Source organism: Callorhinus ursinus, unplaced genomic scaffold (assembly GCF_003265705.2).
Source record: "Callorhinus ursinus isolate GAN/ISIS: 27379988/994484 unplaced genomic scaffold, GSC_fseal_2.0 scaffold13, whole genome shotgun sequence".
NCBI lineage: Eukaryota > Metazoa > Chordata > Mammalia > Carnivora > Otariidae > Callorhinus > Callorhinus ursinus.
This window is the reverse complement of record NW_027397075.1, coordinates 25,181,558-25,195,710: the sequence shown is the minus strand read 5'-3', so window position 1 is coordinate 25,195,710 and position 14,153 is coordinate 25,181,558. Positions and strand designations below refer to the sequence as shown.

The window sequence follows — 14,153 nt, the reverse complement described above, 5'->3', positions numbered from 1 at the left end:
TAGTCATTCACTGTCCAACATATAAACCACCTAAATTTACTTGATTTTCAGTTCATTGTCAAAGGGAGCAGTGTCTCAAAAATCTCACAACCAAAACAATATATCTGCAATTAAATGACAACTTTAAATGACTCAGAAGAAAAGCACTGCATCTGTCTAAAAAATAACCCATCCTGGCTGCACTTAAAAGCAACTGAAATGCACATTCATAGCTAATTATGAACAAAAACTAGTTAACACTTTAAATAAAAGGAAAAATAGCAAAAAAAGATTTAGAGCCTAGACAAGCAGATGAAAGGGTTCTAAGTTGCCTTCCATCTGATATTACTCAAATGCAACTCTGTCTCCAATTACCTGGGAATATGTGGTATTCCCTCATGAAAGCTCCAGATCAGAAAGTGCGTCCGTTCCGTGCCTCTGCTTACTCACAGTCATTTTGGAACAAGTTCAGCAGAAATATTTAACATTGCAAAAGAGTCTGGAGCCAGACAAGCGACTACAGACGCTAATCACTGGGTCAAAATAGTAACTTAGTAGGACAACAACTGCCAGAAAATATTTGTGGAAGCAGAGATTTTGGGGAGGAAGTCTTAGTGCTGTTGGAGAAGCTATCTCTGAATGCCAAAGTGCTGAAACAGAATCATTAAAACACTTTTTAACCAGTTGCATGTTTAGGGACATAGGAATGTCCATGCCAATGGTTTCTTTGCTAGAATTGGATCTGAAAGGTAATCTTATGCCCTAGCCCTAAAATAAATAAATAGAAGGTGGAGGGGGGGAACTAACCAAATAAATAAAGGTTGCCTCCTAGAAAGTTCAGTGTTTCTTTTATTATATAGTTTTAACCACAAGTTTCCTCTGCCTCAAATTGCAGATCGCTAGCTTTTGAGATTTGGGGAGCAGAGGGAAACCATCACTATGACAATTGCAATATTTTTATTAATATCTAAGACCCAGTTTGCCCCTGAAGTGCAGCAGTTAATTCTGTAAGGTCCATTTATTTCCACACATTTAGATTTTAGGTCTGTTGGTGTGAGTTCCTAATATTCTCTGGAGATTGTTTGTCAGTACAAACCACTCGTTATTTTCACTACATTGCACTTTTCTTCCCTCTAATATTGGGACAGGATTGAGTGCTTTATTTCACCATTTCGATTCTCTTCGCACTTCAAACTCTGTTTTCAGTATATCCAGTCTCAGAACATTTTCTTGACAGTGGAACTCAGATATCAAGATAGGAATGGTTAACCATAGTAGATATGGAGTAAGAAATGTATGCTCTAGAGGAACATTGCAGCCTTTGAAAATTGGATTTCTGTAGTTTCTTCCTAAATCTACAAAAGGTATTGTCCTCTTCCATACAGCAATTTCATTTTTTACTGCTGTGCCTCCAAAGATAGGACTGAAAAACTGTTAGCCTCTGGGGTGCCTGGGTGGCTCAGTTGGTTAAGCGACTGCCTTTGGCTCAGGTCATGATCCTGGAGTCCCGGGATCGAGTCCCGTATCGGGCTCCCAGCTCAGCGGGGAGTCTGCTTCTCCCTCTGACCCTCCCCCCTCTCATGCTCCCTCCTTCTCCCTCTCTCTCCCTCAAATAAATAAGTAAATAAATCTTTAAAAAAACCCAAAAAACTGTTAGCCTCTGCTTGGGAGTTCTCCATTATAGGGCTATGAAAACCACAACACATACACAGATTAAGTAGAAATAAAAAACAAAAGATATTAAATACAGAGTTATCCCTTGATTTTTGTGAAGGTTTTTGAGTCTCCTATGATATTTCTTGGCCCATAACTTCTTTATGTTGTTATAAGGAGGTACTCTTATTTTAACAATATATAAGTCTCATTCTGAATCTGGGTTCTATCTGTAGAAGCATTAAGAAGAAGTGTTTGGTGATCCTACAATGGAGAAATTTTTGCATTTTTGAAAGCAACATATCCCAGTCCCTTTTTATAGTCATGGTGATGTGGAGAGGAAAAGAAAGACAGAACAATTACTACCTATGCTATACCTTATTTAATTAGGAAACTCATTGAAAAAGAAATTATTACCCTGTTTTAATGATAAAGAAAAGTTATTAAATCAACGTGATTAGTAAGGTTATAAAAATCTAACACAACTTCGTGGCTGATCTAGAATTTATACATAGGTCTGCCTAACTGAGTTTCACGTTCTACTCCCAAACACTGACCCTGATGGGATCTGAAAACAAGAGTTTGAGCGGTAAGAACCTTGACGAGGAAGTGTAGCTTTTTCATATGTGATGCGGCAGAATCAGTTCCCAGAGATCTGAGGCCAGGAAGGCCCTTGGACAGTGGTGTCCATTAGGATTCACAGCAATTTCTCTGTCAGAGGTAGTCCAGACTCCCTGGGCAGCTGGGGTAGGGAGCCTCGGATGATCGGATGACAACATGAAGATCACTCCACACCAAACCTCGGACCTATTTGTCTATTTCAAATGCTTTTTAAAACTTTTCTCTAGTTACCGTTATCATGAACGACTAGAAGTCCACCATCCTCATTTGATGGGTCAAAAAAGAAATGAGCTATGTACTATAAAGAATGGGAAAATTCATCTTACTTTAAATAGAAAAGTGGAAACTTTTATATGTCTTACCTAGCAAATTTTGCGTACTTTATTATAATAGTTTATTGACAGTTAGGAAACTGCTGCTAAAAGTAACACCAGCATTCAGAACTAGTTGCAAAGTCCTCTGTGCCATTAGAAATGACCTGAGAACAATATTTATATTTTTGAAAAAGTAGGTCAGGGAATAAAAGAATTAGCAGTAAGATGTTGACATGGTTTATAGAAAATAATCTTATTGCCATGTCACCTTCAGCTTTTACTTGAAAAGCTGTGTGTATAACACAGATGGCCACAGCCTTTCAGAAGCCTTTACTCAGACTAAAAAGTACAGTCTAAGATTTTGGTCTCTACATGTGACTAGCTTGAATACTCCCTAAAGGAGTGGCAGTGTTATTCTTATTTTGTTTCTAAAAGATATCTTACTTTTCACTAACTTAATTACATTTTATTTTACTTTGGTAGAGTTCATCCTCATTAACTAAAGAAACCAAATCCTGCATTTGTCACTAAGTTAACATAATAAGTGTGTTTAAAAGAATCATGGTAGCAAAATGTTGATGGAGTGTTTATACAAGCAGCATGTTGGAAAATGGTATTTCAGTGTTCCCAGAAAACTGAATTGCACCCCAACTTTTCAGAAAGGTTTTGTTTCTAAGATTGCCATACAAAGGAAAATCTGTCTAGTTCATTGAATTGTTGACTCTACATCAAGAGTTGAAATGTGTACTCTAATGCACTTGCTTTGATCTCTCATTTGACTGTTTATCAAAGCTGATTACACTCTGAATACACAAATCCTCTTAGCTTCAAAATCATGTAAAAATAATGGATAATAGAGCATTTTTAAGTATTCTCTGCTATCCCAGTTTGGTTTTATGATTGTAATATGGCTATTAGGTTGGGGAAGAGTGTCTGTTTTTATGTTTAGTTCCCTTGGTAAGATCCAGTCTTTTGCCACATTGGATTAGAATGTTTTTTTCAGCCAAACTTGCTCATGCAGTGAAGCAAAAGCTGTTTTAGTACACATCAAAAGGAATCATTATGAACATATGAAACTCACTTCATTCCACTCACCACAATTTAGGGGCTTCCACTTTTTGAGAAGCCTGTAAGTATGTGCTTTCTTTATCTGCATATAAATTGAAACATAATAAAATAGCAGGTGATGTATTCAATTAAAGATAATTATATATTATATCACTTTATAAATTTCAAGAGCTTAAAGTTTAACATTTTCAAAGAACATTTATTTAGTCTCTGCTAATTATTGGAGGCACTATGCTAAATAGTTTATACACGTTAACAGATTATTTGCCTAAAATTACATAGCTAATTTTAGTGGCAGAATCAGGAACAGAACACAGATCTCTAGCATCTCATTCTAGTGCGTTTTAAATTTCGTAAATCATTTACTTGATTCTTCTAATGTAATCCAGAAATTTTCTTCCGATCTCAGTCTTAATCTCTGTATTTTAAAAAAGGAAAAAAATATACACGTGAGGCCAGTTGGAAGAATGTCCTTCTTGAAAATGGCATGCATTGTGGTGCTTCATTGTTTTCCCTTAAACATACTTTGTATAGTTCTAGAATTGCTTCTTGAAGCAAACCATTATCAAGCCAGGCAACCCAGAGCAGATTTTATAAGACAATATGTTCATGTTGGAGCCTTTCCAAAGTAAAATCATGGAGCATTTATTCTGTTTTTTAATATGGCTAACAATTGACCTGTAAGTTCTTGTGAACAATCTAAAGTACAAAAATGGAAAAGGTAAAACAGCACTCTCTGCTCCCAGCTCAAAGGATCCCTGCTAAATTCGACAGTCCTGGCCAAGAGTGGCAGTGTGACCCTCGATTATGGCTTTGCAGATACTATACAGACTTTGAACAAACACTATCTTGAGGTTGTAAAACATTAACCAGCCCAAGCTGGACTATTGTGTTTTAAGTAGTGATAGAGACACTTTGACAATTCTCAAATGACCATGGGTTTGATTTCATGCACAGTTCCAATTTTTTATAATCAACTTGCCCTACTCCACTTTGTCTCTTCATTTCTCCAAATGGTCACAAGTGTGACCTAAAAGAGAGTGATTATAAAAAGGCAACTTCTTCTTTTACGAGTTCTAGGTTTTCTTTGAGTTTTTTTTAACTTTTTGTCCTGTTGCTCAGTGATTTTCAAAGTGTGTGTGACAAACCAATGGTGAAACATGAAATCAATTTAGTAGGTCACAAATACACTTTGAAATCTAATAGAATTGACTAAAAATATGAGAGAGCATTGCATGAAGTAAGAGTATTTTTGAAACTTTTGTGTCAGTTACGTGTGTGTGTGTGTGTGTGTGTGTGTGTGTGTGTGTGTGTGTTTGTGTGTGTAGAGTAATACATAAATTCCTAGAATGCTTGCTGGTCAAAAAATGTAAAAGTCACTGCCACACCTATTTTATGTGATGGAGTTCTTATGTTATTTTAAATCATTTCAAATAGTGATATAATGGCTTTCTCAAATTTAATCTTTGAGTCTGTGTCAGGCTACCATTTATTTTTAAACAAAAATGACGTGGCTAGAACTGGAGGGTATTATGCTGTGCGAAATAAGTCAATCAGAGAAAGACATGTATCATATGACCTCACTGATATGAGGAATTCTTAATCTCAGGAAACAAACTGAGGGTTGCTGGAGTGGTGGGGGGTGGAAGGGATGGGGTGGCTGGGTGATGGACGTTGGAGAGGGTATGTGCCATGGTGAGCACTGTGAATTGTGTAAGACTGTTGAATCACAGACCTGTACCTCTGAAACAAATAATACATTATATATTAAAAAAAAAGAAGAAGAAGAAGATAGCAGGAAGGGAAAAATGAAGGGGGGAAATCGGAGGGGGAGACGAACCATGAGAGACTATGGACTCTGAGAAACAAACTGAGGGCTCTAGAGGGGAGGGGGTGGGGGGACGGGTTAGCTTGGTGATGGGTATTAAGGAGGGCATGTTCTGCATGGAGCACTGGGTGTTATACACAAACAATGAATCATGGATCACTACATCAAAAACTAATGATGTAATGTATGGTGATTAACTTAACATAATAGAATAAATAAATAAATAAATAAATAAAATGATAGCAAATAAATGAGTATACTATTTCCTCCCTACTTTTAATTAGTAGAAAATGTTAGTGTCTTGTACCTCTGTAGAAATAACCTTTGGATCTGTTCATTTGTGGTCTGGTGCAGAGAGCACTGGTCAAGGTCACATACCATTTCTATTGAGTTTCTTGACTTAGTTTCTGTACCTTTGCTTGAGAGAATTATTTTTAACTAGTTATTAGCATTTAAATCCTTGACAAACACATTTGTTGTGAATATTAAATTAACTACTGTTTTGTTTTCTCAGGTTAATGACTTAAAGAAATTACTCAGAAAAAGATTACTTAGAATTTTAAATTTGTAATTCGTTATATATCTTATGTGTGTTGGTACCTATTATTAACTTAATGAAAATGAACTATAATCTGTTTAATCATATTTATTTATAGATTTAAAATAAACTCTTTCTGGAATGCATTAGAATTAATAATGAATAAAAATATATATCATTATTTGGATCATATTTTGCTTAAGATAGTATAACTATCATGTATCTCATTTCTTTTTCTTTTTTTGTATTTTCAGCTAAAGTTGATCAAGAGGCAGAGGAAAACTCACTGACAGAGACTCATAAATGGTGAGAAATTACTTTCCTTTAATATAAAAATTTATTCTCAGAATAGGTTTATAAAGTACTTATTAGTATATCTCAAGGACCCAAATATTAGCTCAGTTTTTATTTTCAAGCATAAAAGAAAAAGAAAATAATAGTTTACTTTAATATATTGAATTTCTGAATTTTATTTTTATGACTCTGGATGATGTACCAAATTATTGTGAATACCTTAGTACCTTCTTTTTTGGATGAGATTTAGGACTGTGGAAGTACAAGAGAAGGAAAGATAGCAGGAACCTATTTCATGAAAGAAGGGTGAAGAGTTTGGTTATAGGGAACTATTGAGTTTAAGTAGGAAGCCAGGAGCTTCTGTTGCATAAACTTTTGCTTTCAGAATGGAGATTTGCAGTCATGAGTGAGTGAGCATAGAAGAGTATCTCACAAATCTCTTGGTTTCTCTGCCTCAAGTTTTCTCCTTTCTCTCTATATTAGTCAGTGTTCTCCAGAAAACAGAACCAATAGGATGTACGTGTGTGTGTGTGTGTGTGTGTGTGTGTGTGTGTGTGTTTACAGAGAGACTGAGAGAGATTAGGGAATTGGCATATAGCGGGCTGGAAAGCCCTAAAAGGAGTTAATGTGAACAATCTTGAGTCTGAAAGCATTCTAAAGACAGAATTCCAGAATTTCTTCCTATTAGGGTAACCACAGTCTTTTTTTTTTAAGACCCTCAACTGCTTGGATGAGGCCCATCTACATTATGGAGGGTAATGTGCTTTCCTCAAAGTCTACTGATTTAAATATGAATCACATCTTAAAAATATTTTCACAACATCTACATTGATGTTTGACACAAAACTGGTTGCCATACCTAGCCAAGCTGACATATCAAATTAACCACCACACTCTCTAAAGAAATCTGATTACTCTTGAAGGAGAATTCTGATTAAAGTTCTTTACCATTACTTTATTAGGCAAGATCCTGTATATTCTGTGAACAGATATCATGTTTTTAGTTGTTTATTTACTATGACATATTGTGCTAGACAAATTGGTAAAGAGAATTGTTCAGTTTCAATGAAAAGCAAAAACGGGTGAAGACCAACAGCTTCCGGGGAAGATGGCAGAGTAGGAGGACCCTAAGCTCATCTGGTCCCATGGAAACAACTAGATAACAGCCACATCAGTGTAAATAAATCAGAAAATGACCCAAAGATTGGCAGGACAGACTCTTGATAACTAAATGTAGAGAAGAGAAGAGGCCACACTGAAGAGAGTAGGAAGTGTGGAAACACAGTTGGGAGCTAGGGAGACCCATGGGACCATCCATGGGAGGGCGAGACCCCGCTGGCATAGGCATGGAAAGGGGAGAGAAACAGATTCTCACACCAAAGATCCTACATGGGAAAGACGAATCCCCATGAGATCTGGCTTTGAAAACCAGAGGGGCCGAATTTCAAGAGGTCTTAAAATCAGCAGGGCTTAAACCTTGGAACATTAAAAATCATCAGGGTCCTGCAAGAGCCAGTAGGGCAAACAGAGAGGAAATTGAATCCCCGCCCTTAAAGAGACAGCAAAACCAAAAGCCCTATTGAGATACAGCAGAGAAGCAGCAGTTTGAAAAACTCCTGCAGTGTATGGGAGGGAGATTTATTTACTAATGTCAGAGTATATGCTGGAGGGAGCAGGGATCCTTGGGAGATTTCTTCAGGAACAAAGGAACTGGTGAGCACCATTTCACTCCCCCAACCCATAGCCTAGACACATGACAACTTTGGGAGCCTGCATTACATGATACCTGCTACCTAACCTGATAAGAGCATGCCCAGCCCTAGCATTCTGTGGACACACTCCATCCAGCCAGGCCTCAGCTCCAGGTTCCCCTCCACAGTAGATCCATGCAAACCTTGCTAACACTGAGCATCCTGCCCATGCATGCTTCTGCATATACACCCCCTCCAACCTTGCCTGCTTCATTCCCCAGGAGGTGCAGGTCCCCTCCTGCCTAAGTGGACCTTGCTGACACCTCTCTCCCCATTTCCACTGTGTCCTGAAGTTCAGTGCTACTGCAAATCTGACAGACACTTGATAAGACTCAACTTAAGCCCAACATGGCCCTAGACTGACCCACTAACACCACAGGGACCAAACCCTGCCCACAACAAGCAAAGAGAGCCATTGCAGAGAACTGGACTAAAGACAAAAGTGGCTCAGCCACAACAGAAGTGTGCATGCAGCACACATAGGAGATACCCCTGAAGGATCAGGTTCTGGTACACAGAGGATATTTCACTTCAGGACGCTACAGGACCTCTTCTTTATAAGACCTGTCAAGAGCAGAAGATGTAACTGACCTTTCTAGCATGTAGAAACAGGCACAGAGTTAGACAAAATGAGGAGACAGAGGAGTAAGTCCTGAGTGAAAGAACAGGACAAAATCACAGCAAAAGAGCTATACAGAACAGAGATAAGTAATATGCCTGATAGAGAATTTAAAGTAATGGTCATAAAAATAGTCACTGGACTTGAAGAAAGAGTGGAGGACCTCAGTGAGACTCTTAACACTCTTAACAAAGAGATAGAAAACATAAAAAAGAACAAATCAGAGATGAAGAACTCAGTAAGTGAAATTAAAAATACACTAGAAGGAATAAATAGTAGGCTAGAGGAAGCAGAACCGATCAATGACATGGATGACAGAGTAATGGAAAATAATCAAGCTGAAGAGGAGAGAGAAAAGAAATAATAAAAAATGAAAATAGACTAAGGGACCTCAGTGATACCATCAAATATAATAACATTCTCATTATAGGGATCCCAGAAGGAGAAGAGAGAGAAAAAGGGGCAGAAAATTTGTTTGAAGAAATAATAGCTGAAAACTTCCTGAATCTGGGAAAGGAAACAGAAATCCAGATCCAGGATGCACAGAGATCCCCCAACAAAGTAACCCAAAGAGGTCCACACCAAGACACAGCAAATAAAATGGCAAAAAGTAGTGATAGAGAATTTTTAAAGCAGCAAAAGAAAACAGTTACATACAAGGGAAACCGCATAAGGCATTCAGCATTGTTTGTTTTTTTTTGTTGTTTTTTAGTAGAAATTTTGCAGGCAAGAAAGGAGTGGCATGATATATTCAAAGAAAGAAATGTGCAGCCAAGAATACTCTATGCAACAAGGCTATCATTAAGAATAGAAAGAAAGATAAAGAGCTTCCCTGACCAAAAAAAAAAAATGTTAAATTCATGACCACTAAAGGGAATTAAGAGGCACAAACTTCCAGTTATAAAGTAAATAAATCATGGTGATGATAGGCAGAGCATAAGGGAATATAGTCAATAATATTGTAATAATGTATGGTGACAGATGGTGACTACATTGATCATGGTGAGCATTTTTTTTTTAAAGATTTTATTTATTTATTTGAGAGAGAGAGAGAGAGAATGAGAGATAGAAAGCACGAGAGGGAAGAGGGTCAGAGGGAGAAGCAGACTCCCTGCTGAGCAGGGAGCCCGATGTGGGACTCGATCCCGGGACTCCAGGATCATGACCTGAGCCGAAGGCAGTCGCTTAACCAACTGAGCCACCCAGGCGCCCATGGTGAGCATTTTGTAATGTATATAACTGTTGAATCCCTATGTTGTACATCTGAAACTAACATAATATTATGTCAACTATATTTCAGAGTAAAAAAAAAAGCAGCAACAAAAAAAAAGAGAACCTGTGTCCTTACATCTAGTGACTTAGATCTTTTTTCCTACTATGTGTTTGTAAATAAATACACATCCTCTTAATGTCAAAAAAAAAAAAAATTCATGACCACTAAACCAGCCCTACAAGAAATGTTAAAGGGGACTCTTTGAGTAAAAAGGAAAGACCATAGAGAGGAGTAACAAATGCAGGAAACAAAAAAGCAGTAAAAATAAGTATATCTGTAAATGTCAATCAAGGTATTAACAAAATAAGAGGATGTAAAGTATGACACCATATACCTAAAATGTGAGGGGGAGAAGAGTAAAGAATGGTCCCAAACTTAAGGGACCAACAAGTTAATATAGACTGCTATATGCAAAAGGTGTTATATACAAACCTAATGGTGACCGCAAATGAAAAACCAGTAATAGATATGCAAAAAAAGTAGAAAGGAATCCAAGGATTTCACTAAAGAAAACCAGCAAACCATGAGAGAAGAAAGCAAGAGAAGAAAGGAGCAGAGAAGAACTACAAAAAACATAAAAACAAGTAACAAAATGGCAATAAGTACATATCTATCAACAATTACTCTGAATGTAAATGGACTGATGCTCCAATCAAAAGGCAGAGGATGACAGAATGGATGGCAAAGCAAGACCCATCTCTATGCTGCCTGCAAGAGACTCATTTCAGACCTAAAGACACATACAGATTGAAAGTGAAGGGGTATATGAGGAATTCTTTTTTTTTTTTAAGATTTTATTTATTTATTTGAGAGAGAGAGAATGAGAGAGAGAGAGAAAGCACATGAGATGGGGGGAGGGTCAGAGAGAGAAGCAGACTCCCTCCTGAGCAGGGAACCCGATGCGGGACTCGATCCAGGGACTCCAGGATCATGACCTGAGCCAAAGGCAGTCGCTTAACCAACTGAGCCACCCAGGCGCCCTATATGAGGAATTCTTAATCTCAGGAAAGAAACTGAGGGTTGCTAGAATAGTGGGGGTTGGGAGGGATGGGGTCCCAATAGACATTGGGAAGGGTATGTGCTATGGTGAGCGTTGTGAATTGTGTAAGACTGTTGAATCACAGACCTGTACCTCTGAAAGAAATAATACATTATATGTTAAAAAAAAGAAGAAGAAGAAGATAGCAGGAGGGGAAGAATGAAGGGGGGGAAATCGGAGGGGGAGACGAACCATGAGAGACTATGGACTCTGAAAAACAAACTGAGCGTTCTAGAGGGGAGGGGGTGGGGGATGGGTTAGCCTGGTGATGGGTATTAAGGAGGGCATGTTTTGCATGGAGCATTGGGTGTTATATGCAAACAATGAATCATGGAACACTAAAAAAAAAAAAAAAGAAAGAAAGTGAAGGAATAGAAAAGCCTGTATCATGCAAATGGAAGTGAAAAGAAAGCCAGGGTAGCAATACTTCTACTGGACAAAATAAACTTTAAAACAAAGACTGTTAACAGGAGAGAAAAAAGGACACTATGTAATAATAAATGGAAACTCCAACAAGAAAATGTAACAATTGTAAGTATGCACCCAACACGGGAGCACCCAAATATGTAAAGCAGCCAATAACAAACATAAAGGAAATAATTGATAGTAATAACAATAGTAGTAGGGGACATAACATCCACTCACAGCAATGGACAGATCATTCAAATAGAAAATCAATGAGGAAACAGTAATAGCTTTGAATGACATATTGGACCAGAAGGGTCTAACAGGTATATTCAGAATATTCCATCCTAAAACAGCAGAATACATATTGTTTTCAAGTGCACATGGAACATTCTCCAGAACAGATCACATATTAGGCCACAAAACAAGTCTCAACAAATTCAAAAACATCAAAGTCATACCAGGCATATTTTCTGACTACAATGCTATGAAAGTAGAAATCAACCACAAGAAAAATTCTGGAAAAACCACAAATACATGGAGGTTAAATAATGTGCTACTAAACAATGAATGGGTCAACCAGGAAATAAAAGAAGAAATAAAAAAGTACATGAAAACACAACAGTACAGGGACGCCTGGGTGGCTCCATTCGGTTAAGCATCTGCCTTTGGATCAGATCATGATCCCAGAGTCCTGGGATCGAGTCCTGCATCGGGCTCCTTGCTCAGCAGGGAGTCTGCTTCCCCCTCTCCCTGCTGCTCCCTCTGCTTGTGTGCTCTCTCTCTGACAAATAAATAAATAAAATCTTAAAAAAAAAGAAAAGAAAACACAACAGTACAAAATCTTTAGGATGTAGCAAAAGCTATTCTAAGAGGGAAGTTTAGAGCAAGACAGGCCTAACTCAAAAAGCAAGAAAAATCTCAAATAAAAAACCTAACCTTACACCTAAAGAAGATAGAAAAAAGAACAAACAAAACTCCAAACCAGTAGAAGGAAGGAAATAATAAAGATTAGAAATATATTACCTAGAAAGTAAAAACAAAATAATAGAACAGTTCAATGAAACCAGGAGCTCTCTTTGAAAAGATAAACAAAATTTATAAACCTTTAGTTAGACTCATCAACGAGAGAGAGAGAGAGGGAGAAGATTCAAAACAACAAAATCAGAAATGAAAGAGGAGAAATAACAACCGGCACCACAGAAATACAAAGGATTTTAAGAGAATATTATGAAAAATGATATGCCAACAAATTGGACAACCTAGAAGAAATGGATAAATTGCTAGAAACATATATAACCAAACTGAACCAGGAAAAAACAGAAAATCTGAACAGACTGATTACTAGGCATGAAATTGAATCAGTAATCAAATAACTCCCAACAAACAAAAGTCCAGGACCAGATGGCATCACAGGCAAATTCTACTGAACATTTAAAGAAGAGTTAATACCTGTTCTCAAACTATTCCAAAAATTGAAGAGGAAGAAAAAGCTTTCAAATTCACTCTATGAGGCCAGCATTACCCTGATACCAAAACCACATAAAGACATTACAGAAAAAAGAGACAGGCCAGTATCTCTGATGAACATAGATGCAAAAATCCGGAACAAAGTTTCAGCAAATTGAATCTCATAATATGTTTAAAAATCATTCACAATCAAGTGGGATTTATTGCTGGGGTACAAGAGTGGTTCAATATTCACAAATCAATCAACATGATACATCATATCAACAGGAGAAAGTATAAAAAGCATATGATCTTTTCAATAGACTCAGAAAGAACATTTGACAAAGTACAACATCCAAATCATGATAAGACCCTCCACAAAGTAGGTTTAGAAGGAACATTCCTCAGAATAATAAAGGCCATTAATGAAAAACCCACAGCAAACATCATACTCAATGGTGAAAAACTAAGAGCTTTTCCCCTAAGATCAGGAACAAAACAAGGATGTTCACCCTTACCACTTTTATTCAACATAATACTGGAGGTTCTAGCCACAGAGATAAGTCAAGAAAAATTAATAAAAGTGATCTAAATCAGTAAGGAAGAAATAAAGCTTTCACTATTTGCAGTGACATGGTACTGTGTGTAGAAAACCTGAAAGGCTCCACCACTGGAGTCTAATACTAAAATTGATAAATGAATTCAGTAACGTTGCAGGACACAAAATCAATGTACAGAAATCTGTTTCATTTCTATACACTAATAACAAAGCGGCAGAAAGAAAAATTAAGAAAACAATCCCATTTGCAATTGCACCCAAAATAATAAAATACCTAGGAATAAACTTAATCAAGGAGGTGAAATCCTGTACTCTGAAAACTATGAAACATTGATGAAAGAAATTAAAGACAACAGAAACAAATATAAGGATATCCCATGCTCATGGATTGGAAGAACAAATATTGCTAAAATATCTATACCACCCAGAGCAATGTACAGATTTAATGCGATGTCTATCAAAATACTAACAGAATTTTTCATAGAATGAGAACAAATAATCCTAAAATTTTTGTGGAATGCCAAAAGACCATGAATAGCCAAAGCAGTCTTGAAAAAGAACAAAACTGGAGGTATCACAATCCTAGATTTCGAGATATATCACAAAGCTGTAGAAATCAAAGCAGTATGGTACTGGCACAAAAATAGACACATAGATGAATGGAACAGAAAAGAGAGCCCAGAAATAAGCCCATGACTATATGGTCAATTAATCTTTGACAAAGGAGTCAAGATTATGTAATGGGAAAAACGCAATCTCTTCA

General features: G+C 37.1%; 1 protein-coding gene across 2 annotated transcripts in view; it reads left to right on the top strand.

The window, feature by feature from the left end:
* FMN2 (formin 2) overlaps positions 1 to 14,153 on the top strand; it is a 375,250-nt gene that overhangs the window by 286,832 nt on the left and 74,265 nt on the right. For both annotated transcript variants that reach the window (XM_073899944.1, XM_073899942.1), the window contains exon 15: positions 6,256 to 6,307. In XM_073899944.1, the coding sequence (XP_073756045.1) occupies positions 6,256 to 6,307 (52 nt within the window). The remainder of the gene's footprint in view (positions 1 to 6,255; positions 6,308 to 14,153) is intronic.